Source organism: Panthera uncia, chromosome F2, assembly GCF_023721935.1.
Source record: "Panthera uncia isolate 11264 chromosome F2, Puncia_PCG_1.0, whole genome shotgun sequence".
NCBI classification, from domain to species: domain Eukaryota; kingdom Metazoa; phylum Chordata; class Mammalia; order Carnivora; family Felidae; genus Panthera; species Panthera uncia.
In genome coordinates this window covers 61,878,233-61,902,979 of record NC_064812.1, presented here as the reverse complement: position 1 = coordinate 61,902,979, position 24,747 = coordinate 61,878,233, and the positions used below count along the sequence as shown (strand labels likewise).

The 24,747-nt window shown below is 39.9% G+C and overlaps 1 protein-coding gene and 1 pseudogene across 1 annotated transcript in view; one reads left to right on the top strand and one right to left on the bottom strand.

Moving 5' to 3' along the window:
- Window positions 1-19,934, bottom strand: part of TRAM1 (translocation associated membrane protein 1) — a 32,425-nt gene extending 12,491 nt beyond the window's left edge. The window contains exons 1-6 of the mRNA XM_049633280.1: window positions 19,669-19,934; window positions 11,980-12,043; window positions 9,854-9,975; window positions 9,615-9,731; window positions 8,102-8,160; window positions 6,338-6,422 (exon numbers count right to left, since the gene is read on the bottom strand). Coding sequence (XP_049489237.1) covers window positions 6,338-6,422; window positions 8,102-8,160; window positions 9,615-9,731; window positions 9,854-9,975; window positions 11,980-12,043; window positions 19,669-19,791 — 570 coding nt within the window. The 5' untranslated portion in view covers window positions 19,792-19,934. The remainder of the gene's footprint in view (window positions 1-6,337; window positions 6,423-8,101; window positions 8,161-9,614; window positions 9,732-9,853; window positions 9,976-11,979; window positions 12,044-19,668) is intronic.
- A 3,897-nt stretch (window positions 19,935-23,831) lies between these two features.
- Window positions 23,832-24,747, top strand: LOC125924625 (40S ribosomal protein SA-like; annotated as a pseudogene).

Below are 24,747 nucleotides of genomic sequence, written 5' to 3'. Positions count from 1 at the left end.
AACATAGTTACATTAGCCTGATCTATGTGTAGTATAAAGCTGTATTAATCTGGTTAGTACTATTCATGTAATACAGCTGCTAATTACAATTTTTTACATGGTGGGTTGATGTTAAATGGACTGAACTGTATTCTTCTGGAACCTCACAAAACTCATGTCTGCCACCTAGTACAGTTGAGTGCAGGTCTCTACAGTTCAGTAGAGTTACTTCCCCAAATCTTCGGAGAAAGAACAGAGATTTTACAATTGTAGTTTTGAAACTGAAAACTCTTCTCTAGTAAGAATGGTACAAAGATCAAGTGTTAGAAAGGTAGGAGAGGAGTCAGATATTACCACATGTAGTACGATGTTTTGGGACTGTCAGGGAAAAAACCCAAGACAGAACATCAACTTTAGAGAGGTTCTTTCATTTGGAAAGAGAAGGATCTCTGAAAAGGAACTTTCTTAATTAAGATTTTCTCCACATAATTTTTAAACTTCCAATGAAATATTTCTCCTTACAAAAGGAGAGAGGGAGAACAATGTCAAGACTAACATGCTAAAAATTCAACAAGGGAACCTTTTTCAGCTCTTATAATAATTTTAGAACAGCTCACTGGTAGTGTTATAAATGTGTTTTCATATGCTATGAATAGAGGTGCCACTAAATATATACATGATATACATGTTTCCTAGAGTGTGGTATTCATAGCACTGGCACTGTACAAAATAATTTTAGATAGTACACAACAAAAGTATTTTGTTGTGTACAGTTAAAATACTTTTAACTATAATTTTAATTAAAATATTTTAAGTTAGAGCAAGTGGCATGTAAATGACTTTATATGGGAAATACTGCCATATTCCTTCAGATGTGTTAATCAATGCTCCAAATTTCTGAAGCGAAAAGAGACCAGGGAGACTCTCGATAGTTGTAACAAAAGCTCTGAAGTGTTTAAATTACTGACTGAACACTAAACTCATTTTCTTACATAAAAACTTGTGTAACACAATGGAATTAATTTTCTGGAATGACTGCAGGAAAAACTATTTTATAGAATCTAACTTCTTGGGGGGGATTAAAAAATATTTAATTTCTAAAAAATGTTTATTTATTTTGAGAGAGAGAGAGAGCAGGGAAGGGGGGAGAGAGAGAGAATCACAAGCAGGCTTCTTCATGCTGTCAGTGCAGAGCCTGACGAGGGGCTTGAACTCACAGACTGTGAGATCATGACCTGAGCTGAAGTCGGACGCTCAACTGACTAAGCCACCCAGGCGCCCCAGAAAGAGCTTTTAAAATAGTTTCTACAACTTTCCAAAGGACAGAGGATCAAGAAATCTTTTTCCAAATAACATTCCCTTCAGCTATCTACAAATTGACCAATGTCTATAAAGGAATGTTTGAAAGTCCAACCAGAGAAAAAGTTTAAGTAAAAACGGGTGACACAGAGGAGTGTTAATACTACAGGGAATGGTGGAGATCATTGTGAACTGGAGAACACACATTCTACATTAAAGACATTCCCATATTCTTTTAAAATTACAAAGGCAATGGGGATGATATAACATGATTTTTTAAAAGAGAAATTTTACCTATATTTCAATTAGATCATGGCTATAATGGCACCCCTGTTTTAGGCCAAACTCCTCCAACATTCTCCAATCCTTGTGGGGTTACAGCTCCACTGGCAGGGTGCTTATATGTCTGAGGCCAACAACAACCTTGCCCAGCACTATGGTCTCTGGGGTTACACATTTCCATGGAGTGAGGGGAATGGGAAACAGAGGTGGCTGGGTGAAACTTGGCCATCTTAGTTCACTGGCCACATCAGAGATTCCAGTTAGGCAGTCAGCATACTGTCCAAGAGCATCGATCATTGTTCTACAATCTACTGTCTAGCTGAATTGCTGAAAGAAAGCTGTTTTGGCTTCTCAAGACATTTTCACACAGCATCCTATAATATTATTACGTAAACAAATGTTTTTTACCAGGAGCCAGACATTAGGTTTTGTTTATTTTGTTTAAAGATTAATAAACTTCTTTTGTATTTGAGTAGAAAAAATATATAATGAAAATGAGTTATTAGAAAAGCTTTATCAAGCTCTTATATATTCTTTTTTCTAAAATTTTTTTAATGTTTATTCATTTTTGAGAGAGAGAGAGAGAGAGAGAGACAGACAGACACAGAGTGTGAGCGGGAGAGGGGCAAGGAGAGAGGGAGACATAGAATTCGAAGCAGGCTCCAGGCTCTGGGCTTTCAGCACAGAACCCGACATGGGGCTCAAACCCACAGACTGTGAGATCATGACCTGAGCCAAAACTGACCGCTTAACCAACTGAGCCACCCAGGCGCCCCAAGTTCTTATATATTCTTAATGCTAATGTTTAAATAGTTTATATAAGAATGATTTTATTCTTATGAATGATGAATTAAAATTCTAATAGTCTCATTTTTTATGGAAAATCTAGTAAATATAGGACATTAAGTCAAAACAAGTTCTAAAATTATAAATAACTTCAAGTGACATTTTCAGTTGTTATTCAAACATCTTTTTATTAAAAATATCAGGCATATACTTCAGTAAAATTCTATCTTTATAAGAAAATGCTTTTTTTTTTTTTTAATTTTTTTTTTTAACCTTTTTTATTTACTTTTGAGACAGGGAGAGACAGAGCATGAACAGGGGAGGGTCAGAGAGAGGGAGACACAGAATCTGAAACAGGCTCCAGGCTCCCAGCTGTCAGCACAGAGCCCGACGCGGGGCTCGAACTCACGGACCGCGAGATCATGACCTGGGCCAAAGTCGGCTGCTTAACCGACTGAGCCACCCAGGCACCCCAAGAAAATGCTTTTCTTAACTACACACTACTAAAAACTTGACTTTAAATGGAATAGCATAAATATGCCCAAATACAAGGCAAAGATTTTCGCTAAACCACACATGGAGCCACCTCCTATTTAAATCTTTTCAAAGCTCTTATGTTATAGGGATCTATATCATTATTTTGAGCAACAAATATATGTTTGGGGAAGTTACACAGCCTGAAGAACCTTAATCAATGTTACTTCTAAGTGCTTATAGAGGTCTAACAGAGGAATCACCAGAGGGAAGATGATGTACTTTGGAAAAACTGAGTTAGAGGATTCAAAATTGGCTCTAGTGATGAATGACAGGTATGAACAACAAAGTTGCATGTGGAAAGTGTGAATATAACTTTCATGAAGTGGGAATGGGAAAATGCATTACATCTAATTTAAAATACTTCATATGACAATGCAATATGCATGTATAATTAAACGAAATAAACTGAATATTGGAAATAAAGTATTTGGTTATCTCCTCTAGACTTCCCTGAAAGCTCATATATTCAAGTTGGCTGAGAAATTACATGGTTAATCTTCTTATGGGCAAAATGGAGTAATGTTTATATGGAGCCATACATACTGTATGCAATTAAAATATTCTCCTCAGGAGAAACTGAGTTATTTGTGACTAACACACCCCTTGAACTGCTACTAACAGTGTTCCTTCCTTTCTTCATTTCTCTGTAGGATCAGTTCGAAACAATCACTGTACTAGTTTCTTCCAGTAAAGAGTTCTTCCAAAAATAATTTTCATAGAGTAAATTTTAAGAAACTGTTTAACACATATGCAGCTGTTACTTTCAAATTATGTTAATTACTTGAAACAGTTACTTTCGACTGTCATATGTAGGTGTTAAAAATAGTTTCAGTTAAGTTCTAAGTTATGCAAATTATTCCATAAAAATTAGATTGCATTTCTGGAGAAATGCCATCTGGCAGGAATTGATAAGGAAAGAACTTTGAAAACTAAAATGAACATTCACTTTGAAATGTCCCTCTTTATTTACATGGTCAAGGAACAAGACAGAGACATATGGATTAATAATGAAGCCCAAATGTCTTATGTCCATGGGTATACAAGTACATACATGAAGAAAGCTTTAAATATTTGAGCCATGGTAGTAAGACATCAAGAAACTATGATGTTCTCAGCAATACTGCCCAACAGAAGTTTCTGCGATGATGGAAATGTTCTCTATCTCTTCTATCCAAAATGGCAGACATGTAGCCACTTGTGGCTAAGTGGGTACTTGTAATAGGGCTAAGTGTGACTCAGAAAGTAAATTTGGTTTTTAATTGTAATTACTTCACGTATTAAAATTTTTTTTTTTTTGCTGCTACTTAATTTTGAGAAAGAGAGAGAGAGTATAAGTGGGAGAAGGGCAGGGACAGAGAGGGAGACATAGCCGAAGCAGGCTCCAGGCTCTGAGCCCTCAGCGCAAAGCTTGATGAGGGGCTTGAACTCACAGACTGTGAGATCAGGACCTGAGCTGAAGCCGGACGCTCAACCAACTGAGCCACCCAGGCTCCCCAACTGTAGTTACTTTAAATGTGGCCAGTGGCTTCTGTTTTGGACAATACAGCTCTAGGACATCTGTGGTTCACATTAGGTGCTTAATGAATATGGAAGGGCTTCTGGAAATTGTGAGCCTAAGAATCTTATCTTAACACAGTTCTTTTTTTTCTTTTGTTATTTTGAGGGAGAGAGAGAGAGAGAGAGTAAGAGCTCACGAGCAGGGGAAGGGCACAGAGAGAGGGAAAGAGAGAATCCCAAGCAGGGTCCATGCAGTTAGCACAGAGCCCAACTGTGGGGCTTGATGTCATGAAATGAACTGTGAGATCATGACCTGAACTGAAATCATGAGTCAGAAGTTCAACCAACTGAGCCACCCAGGTGCCCCTTATCTTCACATAGTTCTAAGCCAAAGGTTTTATGGATCTTCATCCTTATCCTTATAATCAACTTAACTAGAAAAACATTCTTCTTGATACAAGAAATTAACGTAAAGATAACTTCTTTCGAGACACAGTACATGAACTCTAAATTGGTGCTATTTTCTAATCATAGCAGACAACATCAGGACAGATGTTGTTGATGACAAACACACAGGACACAAAAAACACAGACACAAAACAGTAGTAAATCAGGTATCTATACTCATGGATTAACTATTTGCAGTACATACAGAAATAAATGTGGCTTTGGAGAAGGCAGAGATAAACTGGTCATATTACACTTCTATCCTGAAAAGCTTCTCAAAGCAAGGAGGCTTTAAATGCAGAAAAATGTAAATACATATATAACAAATAGTATAAAGAATCCCCATGTAGCCATACCCATCTTTAATACTTGTTAACTCAGGACCAAACTTGTTTTGTCCATATTCCCACCCATGTTTCCTATATGGGGATTTTATAAATAATCTCTCCCTGAGAAAGGGAATAAGAGCATTTGATGAGTTTAAAGGTATTCCCAGAAAAAGAACTGATGTGCTAGGATCATAAAATTAGAGACTATCAGTGTGAATGAAGACCAAGGAGAGAAAAGAGGAAAAAAGGAGCAGAGACGAGGTTGTATACGCCAAAGAAACCCATAGAGGACAGGTGAACAGCTGTATTTTATTTTATTTACTTATTTATTTCTTGAGAGAGAGAGGGAGCATGAGTAGGGCAGAGGGGCAGAGGGAGAGAGAGAGAGAGAGAGAGAATCTTAAGAATCTTAAGTCCTGACCCAGGGCTCGATCCCATGATCCCAGGATCATGAGCTGAGCTGAAATCAACTGACTGAACTACCCAGATGCCCTGAGCAGTTTAAAGCAACAGGGAACTGGTACAGGTTTGAGAGAAGAAAGGGTTAAATAAGGGAACTAAAATTTACTTTGCGGACATCCGACTTCAGGAGTACGGAGGATAAAGCAGAAAGAAGGATATCGCACTGATCTGGTAGTTATTTGTTCAAATACAACAAACAACAAACAAACATCTTTCCCACATGTTAAAAGTACCCTCCACCCATTTCAGGAAAAGTTTCACCACTGAGTGTTTAACTATGGTTTACTTTATTTTATACTGAATTTTTCACTGCGACTTAGCACATAGAACGGTTAGTTGTAAAATAATTTGATTAATCCTTTTGTCTCATTTGTGAAACTCCTAAGAGTATCAATAATATAAAACTAATGTTGCATTTTGAAATTTTAATTTTAATTTATTTTAAATTACCACTAATACAATTTTAAGACAAGTGATTAACACGTCACATGTAAAAGATTGCACTCTAAGATAAAATAGGACGAAAGGTTTACATCAAGAGATACGTGAGGATATTTAGTCTCTGACGAAAGAGGGGAGGTGGGAGAATAATGGGAGAGTTGAGGTGGGAAGGAAAGGGGGGAGGTTACAGACATGAGGAAATGTTTAATTTTAGAGTGACTTTTCAAAAAAGGAAAAAATGACCAGACAGCTTTCAAAGTTACAAAATCTCAGCTTACTTTTTTGGTTTTCTGGAAGTAGAGTTCAGGAAAAGCATGAAACCAGTAAGCCAACTGGGCTATGTAGAAAAACTTCATTTGAAATCTGCACAAGAAAGCAAAAAATGTCTCTTAAAGCATAATATTTTAAAAGAATAAAGTAAAACACTGGAAATCAGGGTGTACTACGGAGCTCCCTTTGTGTTACCATTTCATGTCCCCCCAGCAATACTCTGCGCCCCCCCAGCAGCCACTTCCCCATCTCCCTAGAATATTTTACCACCAGTCAATTCCTCGGGATTAAACAGCAGATGCAAAGACAGCATCTGCAGAACCCTGATGACGTGCAAGCTGGCTGAGAGGTACCAGAGCCCCTTGTCTATTAGCAAATTAATACTGATTAGTATGTCGTGTTAGCTACTGAAAACATAAGGAACATGACCGAGGGAATCAGTTCACAGACCTGTAAGGTTTCATCAAAAGGAAAGCAGGAAGCGCAAAAAGACAGACACAAAAGCGAAGGTATATAGATAAACCATCACCCGAAACTGGTATAATCCCAACTGCAGATATCCCCTGGATTTTTTCTTAGGGAAACTCTACCTGGTTGGAACCCTGAGAGAGTCTCAAAAGAATGGAGGCAAACCAGAATTAGAAAGAGGGATAAGGCATAGAAGTGTTCCCTTGGAGATAGATCTAATCAGCCTAGAATCAACAGTCTCATGACATTATAACTCTCCAGTGCCCCTGCTTTCTCTTTGTTCTCCATTCTCCTACTCCTCCAGATTTCTATAATAGAAAACACAAAGCCAATCGGGAATAAGTTTTTTGCGGAGAGGGGAGATACAGTCCCATATAAACCTGATGTCTACCATCCTATTCCACAAAAGCTCATTGAATTAATATCATTTTTAAAGTCAGAATGACTCAGCAGTATGGGTATTACTGCTGGACCTAAAACAAAGGTATGCATGGCCATGTTGTTCCCTTCATATCTTTTTCTCCAACTGTTACATCATAGGGCATTGACTGAACACTGTCTAGGTGGTGAACACCTACATACAGCCTGGCACAACGAAGGAATATAATATAGAGATAGTTCCTACTGCCGTCAAGGTACACAGAGTCTTGGTGGGCATGGGTACAATATAACTTACACAAATGAGGCAATTATAGAACATTCAAGACAATATAGAGATATTACCAAAATACACCAAAAAGACAAATTCAGGAAAGCAAAAGACAATACAGGCTAAAGTAGCAAGGAAAAATAATGCGGAATAGTCCTACTAGAGCTGGGCTTGAAGAATGAGTCATTTAGCAGAATGTCTTTGCAACCCTGGGCTGTTTTACAGGTCTATATAGACACCTTGGGGGCTAGGAAGATATAAAAGAGACAACAATCCCTACCTTCAAGTTTACAGTGTAAAAGAACAAGAAATGAAAGGAATAAAAAGAGACTGGGATAAAGAAAAGGAGCAAAAGTATGGAGAAGATGGAGAACTGATGAGCAGAAAGGATGAGGGAGAAGGGAAAACAGAGAACTAAATTACGATTCTTGTTAAAATCGGTTTTCTCAAGCTAATGAACATGTTGGAAATATTATATACATGAAAAAAGCACATTTTTTCTTATGGCAGCAGGACTGCCGATGACGTAGCTACTGTATGACGTAGCTACTGTATGAATTTGCAAAGTCCTAAAGAGAATGACAAGAACGGATTCTGCTTAAAAGTGACATGACCATGGTCCATTACTAGGAAAAGCCTGCTAAAAATGACTTACGTCATCAGGTTATGGGGATAAGACCTCCACAAGATAGTTGGGTCTGAGATGTAGTTTTCCTAAGAAAGAAGATATAAAAATTAGCCTATTGAGTACAATGCAAACTTCTTGGAAAATAACACTGTATTTTCATTTCTTGAACATTTATAATTTCCCAGACCAGGCTCCAAAGAGTCCCACTGAAGTTGAACTTTTCAGTTATTTCTGAGTCCGTTGAATTGCTTATTTTAGCAAAGTAAAAACCACTATGAGAGACATGAGGTCAAATAAGAATAATTCCTGGCCTTCAAAATTCTTTCAATTCATCAGGATAAAAAATACATGTAGGCGAACAAACATAAAACAACCAAAAACCAGTAATGTACATAACAGAGGTTAACAATGGCTGCGGGAGAGATGAATTTCGTCTCGGGTAATCGGAGGAGGGTTTTGAGGAAGACGTGGCACTTGGCAGTGGATGGAGGGTGAAGGTGTTGCCAAGTTTTATAGGATGATTGATGTCCACACACCGACCCCATCTATTCAGTGAGAATTATTGTACACGTAAAAACAAACAAACAAAAAAACCTCTCAAATGACTTATCTTTAATAAAAATTTCCCACTGAAATGTGTACTTTTATATTTTTTTCAAAAAATTGTACACTAGATTTTAAGCTAAAATTACATACATTTATAAAGTATTATAGAAACAGCAGTATAAAATGGAATGAGCCCTGGAAAGATTGAGTTTTAGTGTATTTCCAACATTAAATATCATACACTTGCCTGTTTACTCATCTTTAACACAGTAATGCAAAAAAATTGTGTGTCCTGATAAACTCAAAAATTTGTACATTCTGGAGTCCATATAAATTTCAGAGAATGTGAATATTAAAACTGATGTAGATACTCTCTTCCCCCTCATTAGTTAGAATGATACACTTAAAGGTTTTGATGGCTTTAACTGAAAAGTTATATAATATTTTAAGTTGCTTGGACAATACTCGGCTTTTTTCTTTTTTCAGTAGGCTCCACACCCACCTTGGAGCCCAACATGGGGCCTGAACTCATGACTTTGAGATCAAGAGTTAGGCACTTAATCAAATGAGCCACCCAGGAGCCCCTCAGACTATTTTTAAAAGAGGAAATGACTGGAAACATTACAACTCATGGAACCCACTAAAAGTATCACTGACCTCTGACCCTTTTTGCCAACAGAGAGTTATCTGCAAATGACTACAAGATACAAAATCGACATTCAGACTGACTGAAAATGAATAACTTTCTGAAACATAGACATAGTTTAGAATTTCTGCTGTATAAAAACTAATCAAAAGAGCCATTTATCGCTGAAATCTAATTTATACTAGTTCAAACAGAATTCCTCATCTTAGATAAGAACAAGAATAGAAGAGGGATTTTCTAAGGTTCAGGATTTGCTTACGAGCATTAAAAATAGGACATTATTTTTTGTTCTGGGTATACAACATAAATACTTTAAGAAATGAAAACTTCAGCACAGTATATACTTACAGATATTAGAATGAATGTGCCCCAAATACAAGAGAAAAGGTAGAATGCACTAAGCTGACCAGATTCATTAAACTTGCTGTGTTTCGTTTTGGAGAAGTGCATTCGCCTATTAATTTTCTAAAAATAAAAACAACCATTAGTAATTAAGAATATGTTATAAAATATATTTAATATATGACTACCACAGTATGGAGAGCTAGTACTTTACAAAGTATAGATTTCTAAGATTGCATACTTACATCCAACACATACTCTTGAATTATGGCATGAATAATTATCGCCACTAGCATGTAGAAGAAAACTGTAGCCAAATCTTTGATACCATAGTAATAAAGGGACGCTGATTCAGCAGCTTGTTCTTCTGAAGGCCAAAAAGGACAGGACACACATACACAAAAATATACATTAAGATTATAAAAACAGCACTAAGTACAACATAGTTATGGAAACAAACAAAAGAAGACTAATAACCTAATAAATAAATCCCACAGAAACATCATAGGTAATTTGCCTTTAGACATTTTGAGTCTTAGGAGCAATGAAAATTGAAGATACCACTTAGAAATCTAAGGCCTCAGAAATTACTTACAAAAGATCTGACACGTGTTAGTTACAGCCATTACAGCCATCAAAGACCAAAAAACAGGGAAAGGGAGGCCATACTCAGATCCTCGAAAAGACTGTAAAATTGGTATTATCCCAGGTAGAGATCGGATTATACTTAGGTTACACAAAGTTATACTTAGCCTGTATGTCTGTCTTTTCATGGAATTTTGAAACTTTCTACCTCATTTCAAATTAAACACTTCATTATGATTCTGATGGAAAAAAATGATTTAATCTATATATGAATTAGTTTTGATCTATAAGCAGTAGAGATAGAAGCAACTGCTACTTAAAATTGTTTTTAATCCTTGAAATTGTCATTTTTCAAAACAAATCTTAATCAAATACTTGCGAATTGCTATAGCTTATTACCAAGCTTTACGATTATGGAAACAATTGGGAAAAGAAGCATTATTCTTCTCTGGCATATTCAAATTTCAAAACAACTTTGTGATTTTAAGGGATCTGATATCTAAGTCACTAAATCAAATATGATTGACATCTGAACAACACGGGTTTGAACTGCATGGGTCCACTTACCTGCCGATTTCTTTCAAGAAATACAGTACGGTACTGTAAATGTACATTCTTGTCCTTATGATTTTAGTAACATTTTCTTTTTTTAAATAATATTTTCTTTTCTCTTAGCTTACTTTATTATAAGAATGCAGTATATAATACATACACAAAACATGTTAATTGACAGTTTATGTTATTGGTAAGGCTTCTGGTCACCAGTAGGCTATTGTAGCTAAGTTTGTGGGGATTCAAAAATTATATACGGATTTTTGATTGTGCAGCGGTCGATGCCCCTAACCTCTGCATTACTTAAGGGTCAACTGTATTTATACAACTATATAACTGAATTAAATCCAATTCAATGTTTTATATATATATATATACACATATATACATATATATACATACATACATCTATCTGATCTTGCATTCTAAATACAGAGCCAAATACTTGTCTGAATATGTTAATATTTTATTAGCCAAATACCCTCACCCATGCTAGTTAACTGTATTACTGTATTCAATTGCAACCAATATCCAATAACAACTTGATTTTCACATAGCCCAATTTAGAAATAAAACATTTAGGGGTGCCTGGCTGGCTCAGGTGGTATAGCATGTGATTTTTGATCTTAGGATTGTAAGTTCAAGCCCCATGTTGGGTGTGAAGCCTACTTAAAATTAAAAAAAAAAAAAAGAAAGAAAGAAAGAAAGAAAACTTTTAAAAATAAAGCCTGAAAGTGTAGTTTGGATGCTATTATAACTCCTAGAGTTTACTGACTTCCTCTTTAATCAAGTAACTATTACAGGTAGAGCACAACAAAAACACAAAAATAAAACAGGCTTAAAAGGATTATTATAGGTCCAAAACATAACTCATAGGTCAGAGAAACTGAACCTAAACACTGTACCTTTAGAAACCTTGATTGAATGATAACACTTTAACAATATCTATTCTTAGAATTTTCTTATGGAAAAGATCAGAAGGAAGAGAAGGCAAAAAGAAAAAAAAAAAAGGAAAGTCAAGTCCACTTAGAAAATATACAATAAACATTAAACACATAAATTCCGATTTTCATATAGTGCATATGGTGCAGCCAACAAAAACATCATTTCTGCATTACAAAATCATCATAATAATGTTCAGCCTAATCATGAATGAAATCTGTTAAAATGAAGGAATTTAGTATTCATGGAAATTTCCAAGTTTGTTCAAGTAAACTAACAGAAAACTACCTACCTGTTGCAGGGAGGGTAACATTGTACTGAAGAGTCACAAAAATGATAGAGGCTTTTGCTGTTATCTAGAAGGAAAGAAAGAAAGAAAGGAAGGAAGGAAGAAAGAGAGAAAGAGAGAAAGAAAGAAAGAAAAAAAAAAAGATCAAGTTAATCTGTGACCTTCTCCCAAATAGAAGACCAGGGGAGGAAACCATTAAAAGTTCTGCCCCAAATCTAAGAACCAAGGGCACCCTAGTTCCTGTGGCACCATGACAGGCCCAACTGGAATTCCTGATCACCAAGGAGTTGAGCTTGGGAGTGAACATAATTCACCTGAGAGTGCTGCAGTTTAGATGAGTCTGTGTTATTCCTAACTTTAGATTTCTAAAGGGACACTCTGCAGTTTCAGTAAATAGGGATTTGATCCAAAAAAGGCTCTCTACTCTGTACCATGAGCAAAGTTCCTATCAAGAAAAAACTGGAATGTAAATTCATACAGAAAAGGAAGCACAGTTACCATGACAAAATGGATCCAAGGTGGGGTCTGTGGTGTATGTTTATCTCCCACACACTTGAGACAGTTAAGTGGTCAATAAATACTTAACTGACCTGACTACTGGTGAAAGTGAAGTGGTCAGAACAGAAAGATGGAATGCTTATTCAATATTTATAGGCGCCCGGTAATGTGCTAGACAAGAAAGGACAACAAAGATGAATGATACAATTCTTGATGACTCACAGCTCAGTTGGGTCAGGAAGATAAGTAAACAAAGTGTTATAATTCTATAGAATCAGTGCAAACAGGTACTCAGGATAAAGAATGCATTTTGTTTTTGTTTTTGCTTTTTTCCTGGAGTGGGGAATGAGGCAAAGGCTTCTCAGAGCATGTGGTGTGGAACTGTCTCTTGTTGGAAACAGAAGTTCCCTAGCCTCATAAAGAGGGACGAAGAGGGCAGCTTAGATAAAAGAAGAGAAAGCACAAAGGTTGAGTAGCAGCAAACATGAGGCCTGGCATGGATATGCATCAGTAAGCAGTAGAAAAGACTAGAAAACTTATCGAGTGCTAGGAAGGGCCTTGTTTGTTGAACTAAATCGTTTAGATTTTATTTTGGCACAACTGGAGAATTGTGGGGGCGGGGGGAGTTTAATTGTATTTTTCAGAAAGATCATGGATGTAACCTACTAAGTGGTCTCTAAAGCATCAGATCCATTCTGCACACTTCAACCGGAATCACCTTCTGACCATGTTAACACCTTTCCCCATGCCACCCATCCTCTATCCCCACCCCAAAAATCCTTCACTGGATTCCCATTCTTTGTAGGATAAAGAACAAGATCTTTAACGCGGCCCATACAACAATCTGTGCCCATTCCCTTCTCTCCAGCCCTACCTCAGACCACTGCCTCCCGCACTCCTCCCTATTACAGGGTCTGTGCAAGTTCTATCTGAAACCCTGTTGAAAACCTTCCCCCTTCAGATCTCAGTTCAATCACACCTTTTCAAGGAAGCCTTCCCTGTCTTCTTAGAGTAGGTCACTTCCTTGGTTAGATTATCTCAGAAAACTGTGTTCCTTTCTTTCAAAACACATACTGTTGGTGTGATAATATTACTAATTTCTATCACACTCATTAGAAAGTAAGCTCCGTAAGAGCTGGGACCATGCCTGTTTCTTCATTACATGCTTAGAGCCCAGCATGGGGCCTCCTGACCCATATTAGATTGACTGATCGATACTGTTGAATAAATACTCGATAACACATAAAATGAAGTACACAAATCAAAATATAAAACTTCTGCAAGATACCACATGAAAGACAGTAAGACCTAAACTAACATGGTGATAGTGGGATAGAGGCAGAATAAGGCTTGGGGAGTAAGAGGAAAGAGTCAAAGATTATGTACGGACACTTACAGCTTGAACAATTAGGTGAAAAGTAACACTATTAATAAAAATGTGGAATACAAGAGGAGGAGCAGATTTTGGGGAAAAGAGGAAAAAACTGAGTTTTAGATGAACTTAGATTTCTGTGAGATACACATGTGGAAAGACCAGTTGGCATATAAGCCTACGCCTGGAACTCTGCCGAGAGACCCTTGCTTAAAGACTTGGGAGTCTCTACTTTACAGGTAGTAGTTGAAGCTTTGGGGGTACATAAATCACTCATGGAGAGTGCACAGTGTTTGTAGAGAAGTAGGACAACATCAGAGCCACGGAGTGGGCAGAGAAAAAGCTGGTGGCAAAATGAGAAGAAATGGTCAGAGAGGCAGAAAGAGAAGGAAGAGGGCTTGATGCCCTTGAAGCTAAGGAGGAAACATGGCAAAAAGGTATGGCTAATAAAGTCAAGGTTTCAAAAGAGACTTGGCAGGAAAAGAGTACAATCGACTGGACAGTTTAAGAAGTCAACAGTGGTCACAGCTTGAGTGATCCCAATGAAGCAGTGAGAGCAAAAACCACATACAGTGGACTGAAGAACACAACAGAAAGAAAATGGTATCTAGCAATAGATGCCAGGTCAAAATTAATGTTTTTATGACGAGAGAGACTGAGCTTGTGTGGGGACAATTAAGAAGGTGCCAGGGAAAAGGAAGAAATTCAGCATAGAAGGGGATAATGGACAGGAAGATCTCACAAGGAATGAAATGTAAGGATAGAGCTAGAAGTTAATTTTGAATAGTTTTCTTCTTAGATGAAGAAGCAGTAATGGATGAGACAGATAAGTGCAAAAGGCAGGAAAACTGAAGAAATTCACATCTAATAAACTCTTATTTTCTCTGTAGGGGGGAAAAAAAAGCAATGCCATCTGTTAAGCGTAATGGGGGATTTGGATGATGAATATTTATATTGTTCCTATAGGGAAAGGAGCTGGCCAGGGAAAAGTAAAAAAGATCACTGGGTGTTACTGATGTCTGAGATTAGAAACCTTTGATTTGTAACATAATCTATCCGCACAAGTGTAGCACTTTCTCTGGCAGCCCTCAGCAATCCATGAATGGAGAAGCACATAAAAGGCGGATGCTGGTTGGATATTTGCAGGGCTAATATGGAGAAAGACCATGAGGAAAGGGAGCTGAGGGCCTGGGGTGAGTGGGGACAAGCAGTTACAGTCTACAGGAAGAAAGCAAAGCAATGTGAGGGCCAAGGGACCATAAAAGCTTAGATTAGGTAGAGAGCTGGCATACGAACAGCAGAATGAGGGAGATGAAACAGTATGTAGGTTGTGGCTGTGTTCTGTTCTACTGGAATTCAGAATCTGGAAACAAGGCAGGCTACGTGATAAAGTCCACAGTATGGGCACTAAAGTGAGTTGCTTAACTGTGGTAGATATGTAAAGGTCACTCGAATAGAAAAGGCGAGGAAGGCTTCTGGTATTACCATTTGGGTCATTCATACGGATGCATTAGAGCAGAATGAGGGCATGAGTTTCTAGGGCAACACTGCTTTCATGTGATTATTTTTAATAAAGTTGACTGATTACTAAATCTCATTTTTTTGATATCTTTGTTTAGACTTCTCACACATCAGCACATAACATACTTTCACCACATACCTGTTTCTAGTTTGGCATATGAGGTCACCACTACCATAGCTAAGAAAACTACTTAGGAGTCCTTTAAAAAGGACAAGTGACATTCTTTAAAGATAAATTTAATATCAAATACCAAAAGCAACAAAAACTGGATTATCTTTTTATGGTGGGCTTCCAAATACCATTAAAACCTGGCCTCCAGCTACTTTAGCATGTGGCATTAAGTAGAGCAAGAGGAAAAATACAAACCACACATCCCAAAAAGTTTACTGAAAAAGTAAACCAGTAATCATGCTATTAGCCATTTCCAGGCCTCCTAAGACTCACACCCCAGCTAGCAACCCTTTAAATTAATATTACAATCAGTTAATAGTAAGAAAAATTAGTTTGGAATAAAATACGTTGCAAAAACCTGTGTTACATTCAGAAGTAAAAATAACTGAGTTTATGACAGTTTTGGACATTTACGAGAAAAGAATGAGACTTATATAGATACATCTTGAACAGGTCACATAAATCCTGAGGAATTACCTAATTCTATGAGTATGTAATATCATGAATATCCTAATGTTTGCTTAATCAAGTGATCATCAGCTGGGGCTTGGTATTTTTTTCTTGCTAAAATTATTTTGTGCTTGTTAGAGGAAGGTGTGACTTACTATAGTGACTGTATGCCTGAAAGATAAAGACAATTTCTGAGTATCAAATTCCACTTCCCCACCAGCTTATATAAACTTAAGTTCTTAAAAAGTGAGATGGAAAGAAAATGTTAGCATTAAGGCACGTCATCCTTAAAAATACAACAAGCCTCTAGAACTCTTCCAAGATAGCTACAATTGTAAATGCTCCCTCAAGTCTGCTTGGTACACACAACCCGGCCTCCTGCAAAGAAGCTCCTTTCCAGATGAAAATATTCCTCTTGGAAAGCCCTAACTCCTCTTATCCTCACTTGAATTCCCAAACATCCTTGTATTTTTTGATTGTTCACATTTTCCTAACTCAAATATGAAGTCATTAACTATAGACCGTGATATGCATTATGTGGACAGATACTGACTGCTAAAACCATGATTTTAAGTTACAAGCAATTTTTGATAACGTGAAGTTTCCTGGAAATTAAACTTCGATTTCTCCAAAACAGTCTACTTCTTTTTCAACTTTTTTTGTATATGAATCTCTTTAAATGCTAACCACTGGACTGGACTCTTCTCTCACATTTAAAAATGCTGTCTTCTAGGGGGGCCTGGGTGGCTCAGTCGGTTAAGTGTCCGACTTCGGCGCAGGTCATGATCTCACGGTTCGTGAGTTCGAGCCCCACGTCGGGCTCTGTGCTGACGGCTCAGAGCCTGGAGCCTGCTTTGGATTCTGTGTCTCCCACTCTCTCTGCCCCTTCCCCGTTCAAGCTCTGCCTCTCTCTCTCTCTCTCCTTCAAAAATATACATTAAAAAAAAATGCTGTCTTCTATTTTCAACTTTGATAAATATCTAATGAATAATAATAGCTACTATTTATGGCATGGCTCCTGTAAGCCAAGCACTGAACTAAAGCCATGATACACATTAGTTAATTTAATTCTCAGTGTAACCCAATGAGCCTGGTTTTACAGAAAAGGAAACAAGTTCTGAGAAGTTAAATGATATGCCCTAGGTCACCTAGTGAGCAGGCTGCAGAGCCCTAACTTGAACATGAGCCCCTTTAGCTACAGCATCTATGCTTCTACAGTATATCTATATCGATTTTTCATTTTGGCTAGTAATACAGTATCTGTTATCATTTTGTCAATTTCACCATAAATCCTCTGACATTTCCTCAATATATTTACACAAAAGGCTTAGCAGGTTCTATAGCAAAAACATCAACTTCTCTATTATTCTAGCACAAATACTGTAATTCTATAGTTATGTTAATGTTAGTTAATTTGAGATTCAGCAGCAATTATTTTAAAAGTCAAATAGGAAAACTAACCTAATTAAGTTTTTCTGATATGTAGATAACATGCATTCAAATCCTAAAACTTTAACATGTGGTAAGAAACATGTACAATTTGCACAAACACCCCTCTTCTGTATATTACTTTAATGTTCCCTCAACTTCTATTTAAGTCTTTGTTGTGTCTTTTCAGATTTACAAATTTTACAGATTACATACAGTCAAAAATCCACTCACTATATAAAAAAATCATTGACGTGGGGCAAGGTATAGGTGGTGAACTCCCCTCAAAATACGGTAGAAGAGTGTGAAATCTCTTACATAAAAGCAAAGTTACACCATTTTTAAGTGTCGGGATTTCTGATTTATATTCCATTTCATTGAAAACAATGCAAATATACCCTGCAGGTAATATTACTCTTAAATTATATTTTTAAAGTCAGGAATTCTTAACATGTGGAGATGGGTTATGGCAACTTTCACAAAACTGTTTTTACAAAATTGTACATACCAAAGTATTACTTCAAATATCAAGGCAGAAAATGTATACAAATGCAAAATTCAGAAAGTGAGTACAAATGTTAGAATTGCATTTTTAATATCATACATTCATATAGTACTTTACACAACCATCAGATGCTCTCACACCGTATTATCTGATTCTTGTAACAGCGGCTGTGAGAATGCCACAGGTGCTGTTATTTCCTTACACAGAAACACTCAGGCTTAGACTTGAGTCACCCAATAAGTAAGTAGCATAGGGCCAGCCTAATAGCGTGGGACGTATGTTAGTTAGTTCCCTTCTAACTTTTCCTTCCACCATACCTACTACCTCCTTAGTAGTGGACTGGGTGGAATAAATGACACTATCAGGAATCAAAAAAATCTATCTAGGTCCAGAAAACCTATTAAAAGAGAAGTAAAAGTAAACTAAAATGTTAACTTACCTAATAACATTTATAAAACCCACATCGACTCCACTTAAAAATTTTATTCATCTTGTTCACAAAAAAAATTTATTCATCTGTCACTGGCAGTCTCGTTCTATTAGTTTTTCTCAAGAATTCTTAATGTCACTCATTCAACAAATATTTTTAAAGCACCTACTATATCCCAGGTACTATTCCAGGCACTGGAAACAGACTAATAAAACCTCAAAGTTTCTGCCCTCACCGAAGTTATATTCCCAGGAGGAGGGAGACAAACCATACATAAGTAAAATAATTGGTATATCTGATGGGGCATAGCGGCTATATAGAAAATTTTTAAAGGAAAAGAAGGTAAGGAATGGGCGTGTGTACTGAGGAGCGAGGGAAAGAAAACCGTAGGATGTTACATACACGTTCACCTTGCAAAGTTTATTACCCCTATTCAACAGCTGTTAAATAAGTCATCAAAATACTAGGCATGTGGGAAGAGAATTTACACACTCCTGACATTTCCATTCTCTCATACTTCAAGAAACAAAAAGAAAATCACTCGGTTTCTTGGCACGGCTGTTCAGGAGCTACATTTATGGATCAGATCTTGTTTCTTTAAGGAAAAAGCAAGAGTCACGGCAGAAAGTTCGGTAAGTGGTAATAATACCAGCTTGGGAGAGAAGAATGAAAACAATCGGGTGTGCCTCAACGTACCGAACTCGTGGAGATCACTCGCTGCCCCGCGGCCACCGCCCTTCAAATAGGCAGCAGACACCTGGCTCCGGCTGTTGCCCGTTCATTCCGAACTCGGTCCTACAAGGGCCCCCCCCGAGGCCTGGCCTCCCCTAGTCTCCAGCCCGCGCCGGTCGGACGCACTCGGCGCCCAGGGCCGGCCATCCCCCAGCCAGCCCGCCCACCCGCCCGGGAGCCAGCTCGGCGGCACAGGGGCCGCCCCCGCCGCCCGCCGGCCCCTCGCCGGCTGCCACGTAACCCTTCGCGGGAACCAGGAACTGCGCGGCGCGGCCGGCGGGAGGGGACGGGGACAGGGACTGGGGCGGGGGCGGGGTGTGCGCGGAGGCTAAGTGGGCGCCGCGGTGGCCCCCAGCTCCTGCGGGCGGTGGCCAGGCCTGCCGGGGCTCGGCATCCCCAGGCCCGCGCGGGGCAGGGCAGGGCAGGCCTGCACCTCGGGGTCCAGGGGGCCGGCACCTCCCCCCCAGCCCCGTCCCCCGCGGTCCAGGGCCGAGGGGCCGAGGGGCGGGGGAGCCGGGGGCCCGAGGCTGGCAGCCCGGGGAGGGGGCGGCGGGGCGGGCGGTTGGGGCGCGGGGCGGACTCACCTCGAACATGAGCCCCAGCAGGAAGACCATCGCCACACAGGAGACGATGTCCGCGTGATTCTGCAGGATGAATTCGTGGCTCAGGACCGGGGGGCTCTTGGAGCTCTTCTTGCGAATCGCCATGGTGAAGCCACCGCCCGTGCCTGCAGGTGCTCCCCGGCTCCGCTCTTTCCAGCTGCTCACCGACTAGCTGCCGCCGCCGCCTCCCCCTGCCTGCTCCTCACAGCCCCGCCGCTGCCACTCGCTGGGGCTTCACTTCCCATCCCACAGCCAGTACGCAGCCGCCAGGGCCGCCCGAAAAAAAAAAAAAATAAAAAATAAATAAATAAAGGCAAGCCCACAGCGGGGGTGAGCATGCGCACCGGGGAGACGGCGCTCGCTCGTGCCGGGGCCGCCCCTACGAGCCCACAGCGCCGCCTGGGGACCGGAGGCCGTCGGCCCACGGCCGGGCCTGGGTACTGAACCAGAGCGGCACGCCCACTGCTCCGCTGCCGGACGGAGGTTGGGAGTCGTTTGAGGCGCGAGCTTCCAGCGCCTAGTTAACAGGCTGAGTCCGCGGCGGGTCCGAGAGCGGCCGCGTGCGGTGGCGTGCAGGGTCGCAAGCATGCCTTCCAGCCCACCTGCCCACGCTGGGCTTGGGTGTCAGTGCTTGTCTCCATATAGATAGTCACTTCTTGAAAGCCGCAGCCGCCATCAAGATAATCTAAATACGACCACAGCCTAACTACGTACACAAGGGTAAGGTGCATCCTTCAGTTTTAGCATCTTTTAAAAATTAACTTCAGAGTTATTTTGAACTCTCTTGGTGACTTAAAAAAAAAACTGTTGAAAGCTTGAACGAGTTTTAAAAAAGGAACAATTCGGGGCGCCTGGGTGGCGCAGTCGGTTAAGCGTCCGACTTCAGCCAGGTCACGATCTCGCGGTCCGTGAGTTCGAGCCCCGCGTCAGGCTCTGGGCTGATGGCTCAGAGCCTGGAGCCTGTTTCCGATTCTGTGTCTCCCTCTCTCTCTGACCCTCCCCCGTTCATGCTCTGTCTCTCTCTGTCCCAAAAATAAAATAAAAAAAAATAAAAAAAAAAATAAAAAAGGAACAATTCCTATTCAGCCCCACCTACCCATCCCCCGCCCTTCCCTGCCCCCGTTGGGTCTCTCCCTGAAAACAATCACCATCACTTTGGGTTTACTTGCTTGATCCCTATTTGCATTTCTTAGTAATCTAGAGAGATGGTAACGAAGGTTTCTGGATTAGATAGGTCTTCCTCTTTTATCTTCTCAAACCAAGACTTCTTTGTACTTTTTCTTTTAAATTGCACCACTGTTTACCCATTTGCCAAATATAGAAACCGAAGTCATCCTGGACTGATACCTTTCAGCATTCTTCCACATCCATACTATTGTCAGACACAGGTAATTCTATCCCCTTGCACCTTTACCACTGCCACAGCCTGAGGAAGGGACTTATTTCTTGCTTACAGCATTACAACTCTGGTGAATCACTGAGTGGTTTAAGATGATGGTTTTTTGAGTCCGAATTCTGCCACTTATGACCTGAATGACCATGGACAAGTTACTTAATTTCTATGAGACTCGATTTCCTCATTTGTGTATTCATTTATTGAGAAAAATACTGAGCGTTTGCCCACGTGCTCAGCACTGAGGATACAGAACTGAATGAGAAATACGAATTAACCTGTTCTTGGGCATTTTCATTTTAGAGAGTGGAAAGGATCTTTAAACAGGATTTAAAAAGTGAAACATATGTTAAGTTGAGATGAGGGTCCTAGACAAAAAAATAAAGCAAATGGAGTAAGGGAAGCGTGGGGAAGTTATATTTGCCTGAAGACTTGAAAGAGTTAAGGGATCAAGCCATGCTGATATCATTTCTATAAAGAGGAGATGATTGTAATTAAATGAGATGCAATTACATGAGATGATTCCAAGAAAGTGCTTTGTAGAGAATTAGGGCTCTATACACATTAGCTATGAATGTTCTTCTTTCTGGTCAAATGATTACTAGTTTCATTTACCTCCAAATCACCTTTCAATTTTTACATTAGAATGATGCATTGAACAGGCTCAAGATTTCTCTGTGGTTTTCCTTTTCTTTCATGGAAAGCTAGCATGACTAAATAGCTCTTCATGATTTGGCCCCTGCCTACCCAGACAGGCTCAAACCCTGCCGTAATAGACTCCAATTTCTTAGTTCAAGCATTGCTGACTTCACACACTATACACTCTACAGGATGCGTTCTCCCCTGGCTTTGTGCCTGCTGCTGCTTCTGCCTGAAATGTTTTCTCCTTTCCCCTTCATACACCCAGCACACTCCCACTGTTTCTCCAAGTCACATTCATGTGTGATCTCTTTGAAACCTTCACTGACTTCTATGACTGATCTAGGCATTCTGTCTCTTATGATTCAATTGTGTTTTTTAAAACACATTTTTAAGATTTTAAGTTGAAATTTTAGGGGCGCCCGGGTGGCTCAGTCGGTTAAGTGTCCGACCGGGTCAGGTCACGATGTCACAGTTCATGGGTTCGAGCCCTGCGTCGGGCTCTGTGCTGACAGTTCAGAGCCTGGAGCCTGCTTCGGATTCTGTGTCTCCCTCTGTCTCTCTGCCCTTCTCCTGCTTGTGCTCTCTCTTTCTCTCTCTTAAAAATAAACAAACATTAAAAAAATTTAAGCTGAAATTTTAAGTTTTTAATAATTTATATCATATAGTTCAAGTGCACAATTTGATGGTGTTGAGTATATTGACAAAGTTGTGCGACATCATCACATTCTAACTTAAGGACATTTTTATCATCCTCCAAAAAAATCCCATACACGTTACCACTCACTCTCCATTTTCCCAGGCAGTCTTGGCAGCCCTTGGCAACCACTAATCTCTCTGCATCTCTAGATTTGCCTGTTCTGACATTTCATATACACAGAATTGTGGTCGTTTGTGACTGGCTTCTTTCACTCACCATAAGTGAGGTTTTTGAGGTTCATCCGTGTTGTAGCATGTAGCAGCATTTCATTCCTTTTTATGGGCAAAATAATATCCATTGTAAGGATATATCACATCCTCTCTATCCATTTATCAGTTCATAGGCATTTGGTTTGTTTCCACTTTTTGGCTATTGTGAGCGATGCTGCTGTGAACATTAGTACATAAGTTTTGTAAGGATGCTTATTTTCAGTTCTTTTGGGCTGTATACCTAGGAGTGGAACAGTAGAATTGCTGGTCATATGGCAACTTTATGTTTTACTTTTTGAGAAACCGTCAGACTGATTTCCAAAGTGGCTGTACCACTTAAAGGATCTTACAATCCTACCAGCAACGTCTGAGGGTTCCGATTTCTGTACACGTTTCCCAACAGTTGTTATTTTCTGTCTTCTAATTTTATCTATCCCAGTGGGTGTGTCTTAGATGTACATTTCCCTACTGACTAATGCTGTTTATCAGTAGCCATTTCATGTGCTTACTAGCCATCTTTGGAGAAATGTCTATTCAAGTCTTTTGCTAGTTTCTATAACGGGTTATTTTTTAAAAAATTGATTGGGTTATGAGTTTTTAAAATGTATTCTAGATACAAGTCCCTTATCAGACACGTGACTTGAAAATATTTTTTTCCCAGTCTGTTTGTTGTCTTTCTGTTTTCTTGCTGGTGTCCTTTGAAGCACAAAAGATTTAAATATTGATGAAGCCCAATTTATCTGTCTTCTCTTCTATCACTTGCTTTCTGTGGCCTCGGAAATCATTGCTTAATGCAAGATGACACAGATTTACTACCGTCTTTTTTTCTAAGAGCTTTATAGTTTTGGCTTTTATATGTAAGTCTCTGATAATTCAGTCGTATTTTGTACATCGTTTTACTTTAGCCGTTGCCGTACTGTATTCTCATTGTAAGTCTGCCTGTCCCGTAGATTAGTGCTCCTCGGGAAATGGGAGTCATTTCGTCATCGTATCTCCTATTACTTGGCACTATGCTGCCAAGTTTTAGTGCTCCATGTCTACTGAGTGAATGAAAAGGAAAAAGGTTTCACGTGGCCTAGACAAAACCTTAAAATAGTTTACCCAGCAAACACATATAAAGGTGAATGGAAATCATGGCTCTACAAATTTAGTGATTTTGAAGATACTTAAAGAGCACTTGCCCTTTCTGCGCTACCCAGGGAAGGGTCCATATGGTGTTGTTCTGCATTCCTGTCGTTAAAGGAAACTTTCATAATGTCCAGAGCCCTTGATGTCCTGTAAATGAAGGAGGAGGAGGGTGTCCTCAAATTCCTTGCAGCAGGAACCCACTTAGGTGGCGCCAACCTTGACTTCCAGATGGAACTACATCTATAAAAGGAAATGTGATGGCATCTGAAGAGAACGTGGGAGAAGCTCCTGCTGGCAGCTTGTGCCATTGTTGCGGTTGAAAATGGCTCACGTCAGTGTCCTATCACCCAGGAATCCTGGCCAGCGAGCTGGGCTGAAGTTTGCGGCTGCTACTGGAGCCAGTCCCACTGCCGGCCACTTCACTCCTGGAACCTTCACTAACCGGATCCAGGCAGCCTTCCGGGAGCCAAAACTTGGGGTGGTTAGGATCCCAGGGCTGACCACCACCCTCCCACAGAGGCGTCTTCTGGTAACTCCCCTGCCATCACTCTGTGTAACACAAACTCTCCTCTGCGCCGTGTGGACATTGCCATGCCTTGCAACAACAAGGGAGCTCGCTCAGTGGGTCTGACGTGGTGGACGCTGGTCCAGGAAGTTCTGCACGTGCGTGACGCCATTTCCCGTGAACACCCATGGGAGGTCACGCCTGATCTCTGCTTCTACGGAGAACCTGAAGCGGTTGAAAAGGAAAAGGCTGTGACCAAGGAGGAATTTCAGGGTGGATGGACTGCTCCAGCTCCAGTGAGGTCACCGCTACTCAACCTGAAGTCGCAGACTGGTCTGCAGGCGTAGCAGGTGCCCTCTGTGCCTGTTCAGCAGTTCCCTCCTGAAGCCTGGCGCTCTCAGCCTGCCGTGCGGACCTGTGTGCAGCTCCCACTGTTCCGGGCACTGAGTTGGTAGGAACAACCCCGGAGTGGTCTTAAGCTGCCCCT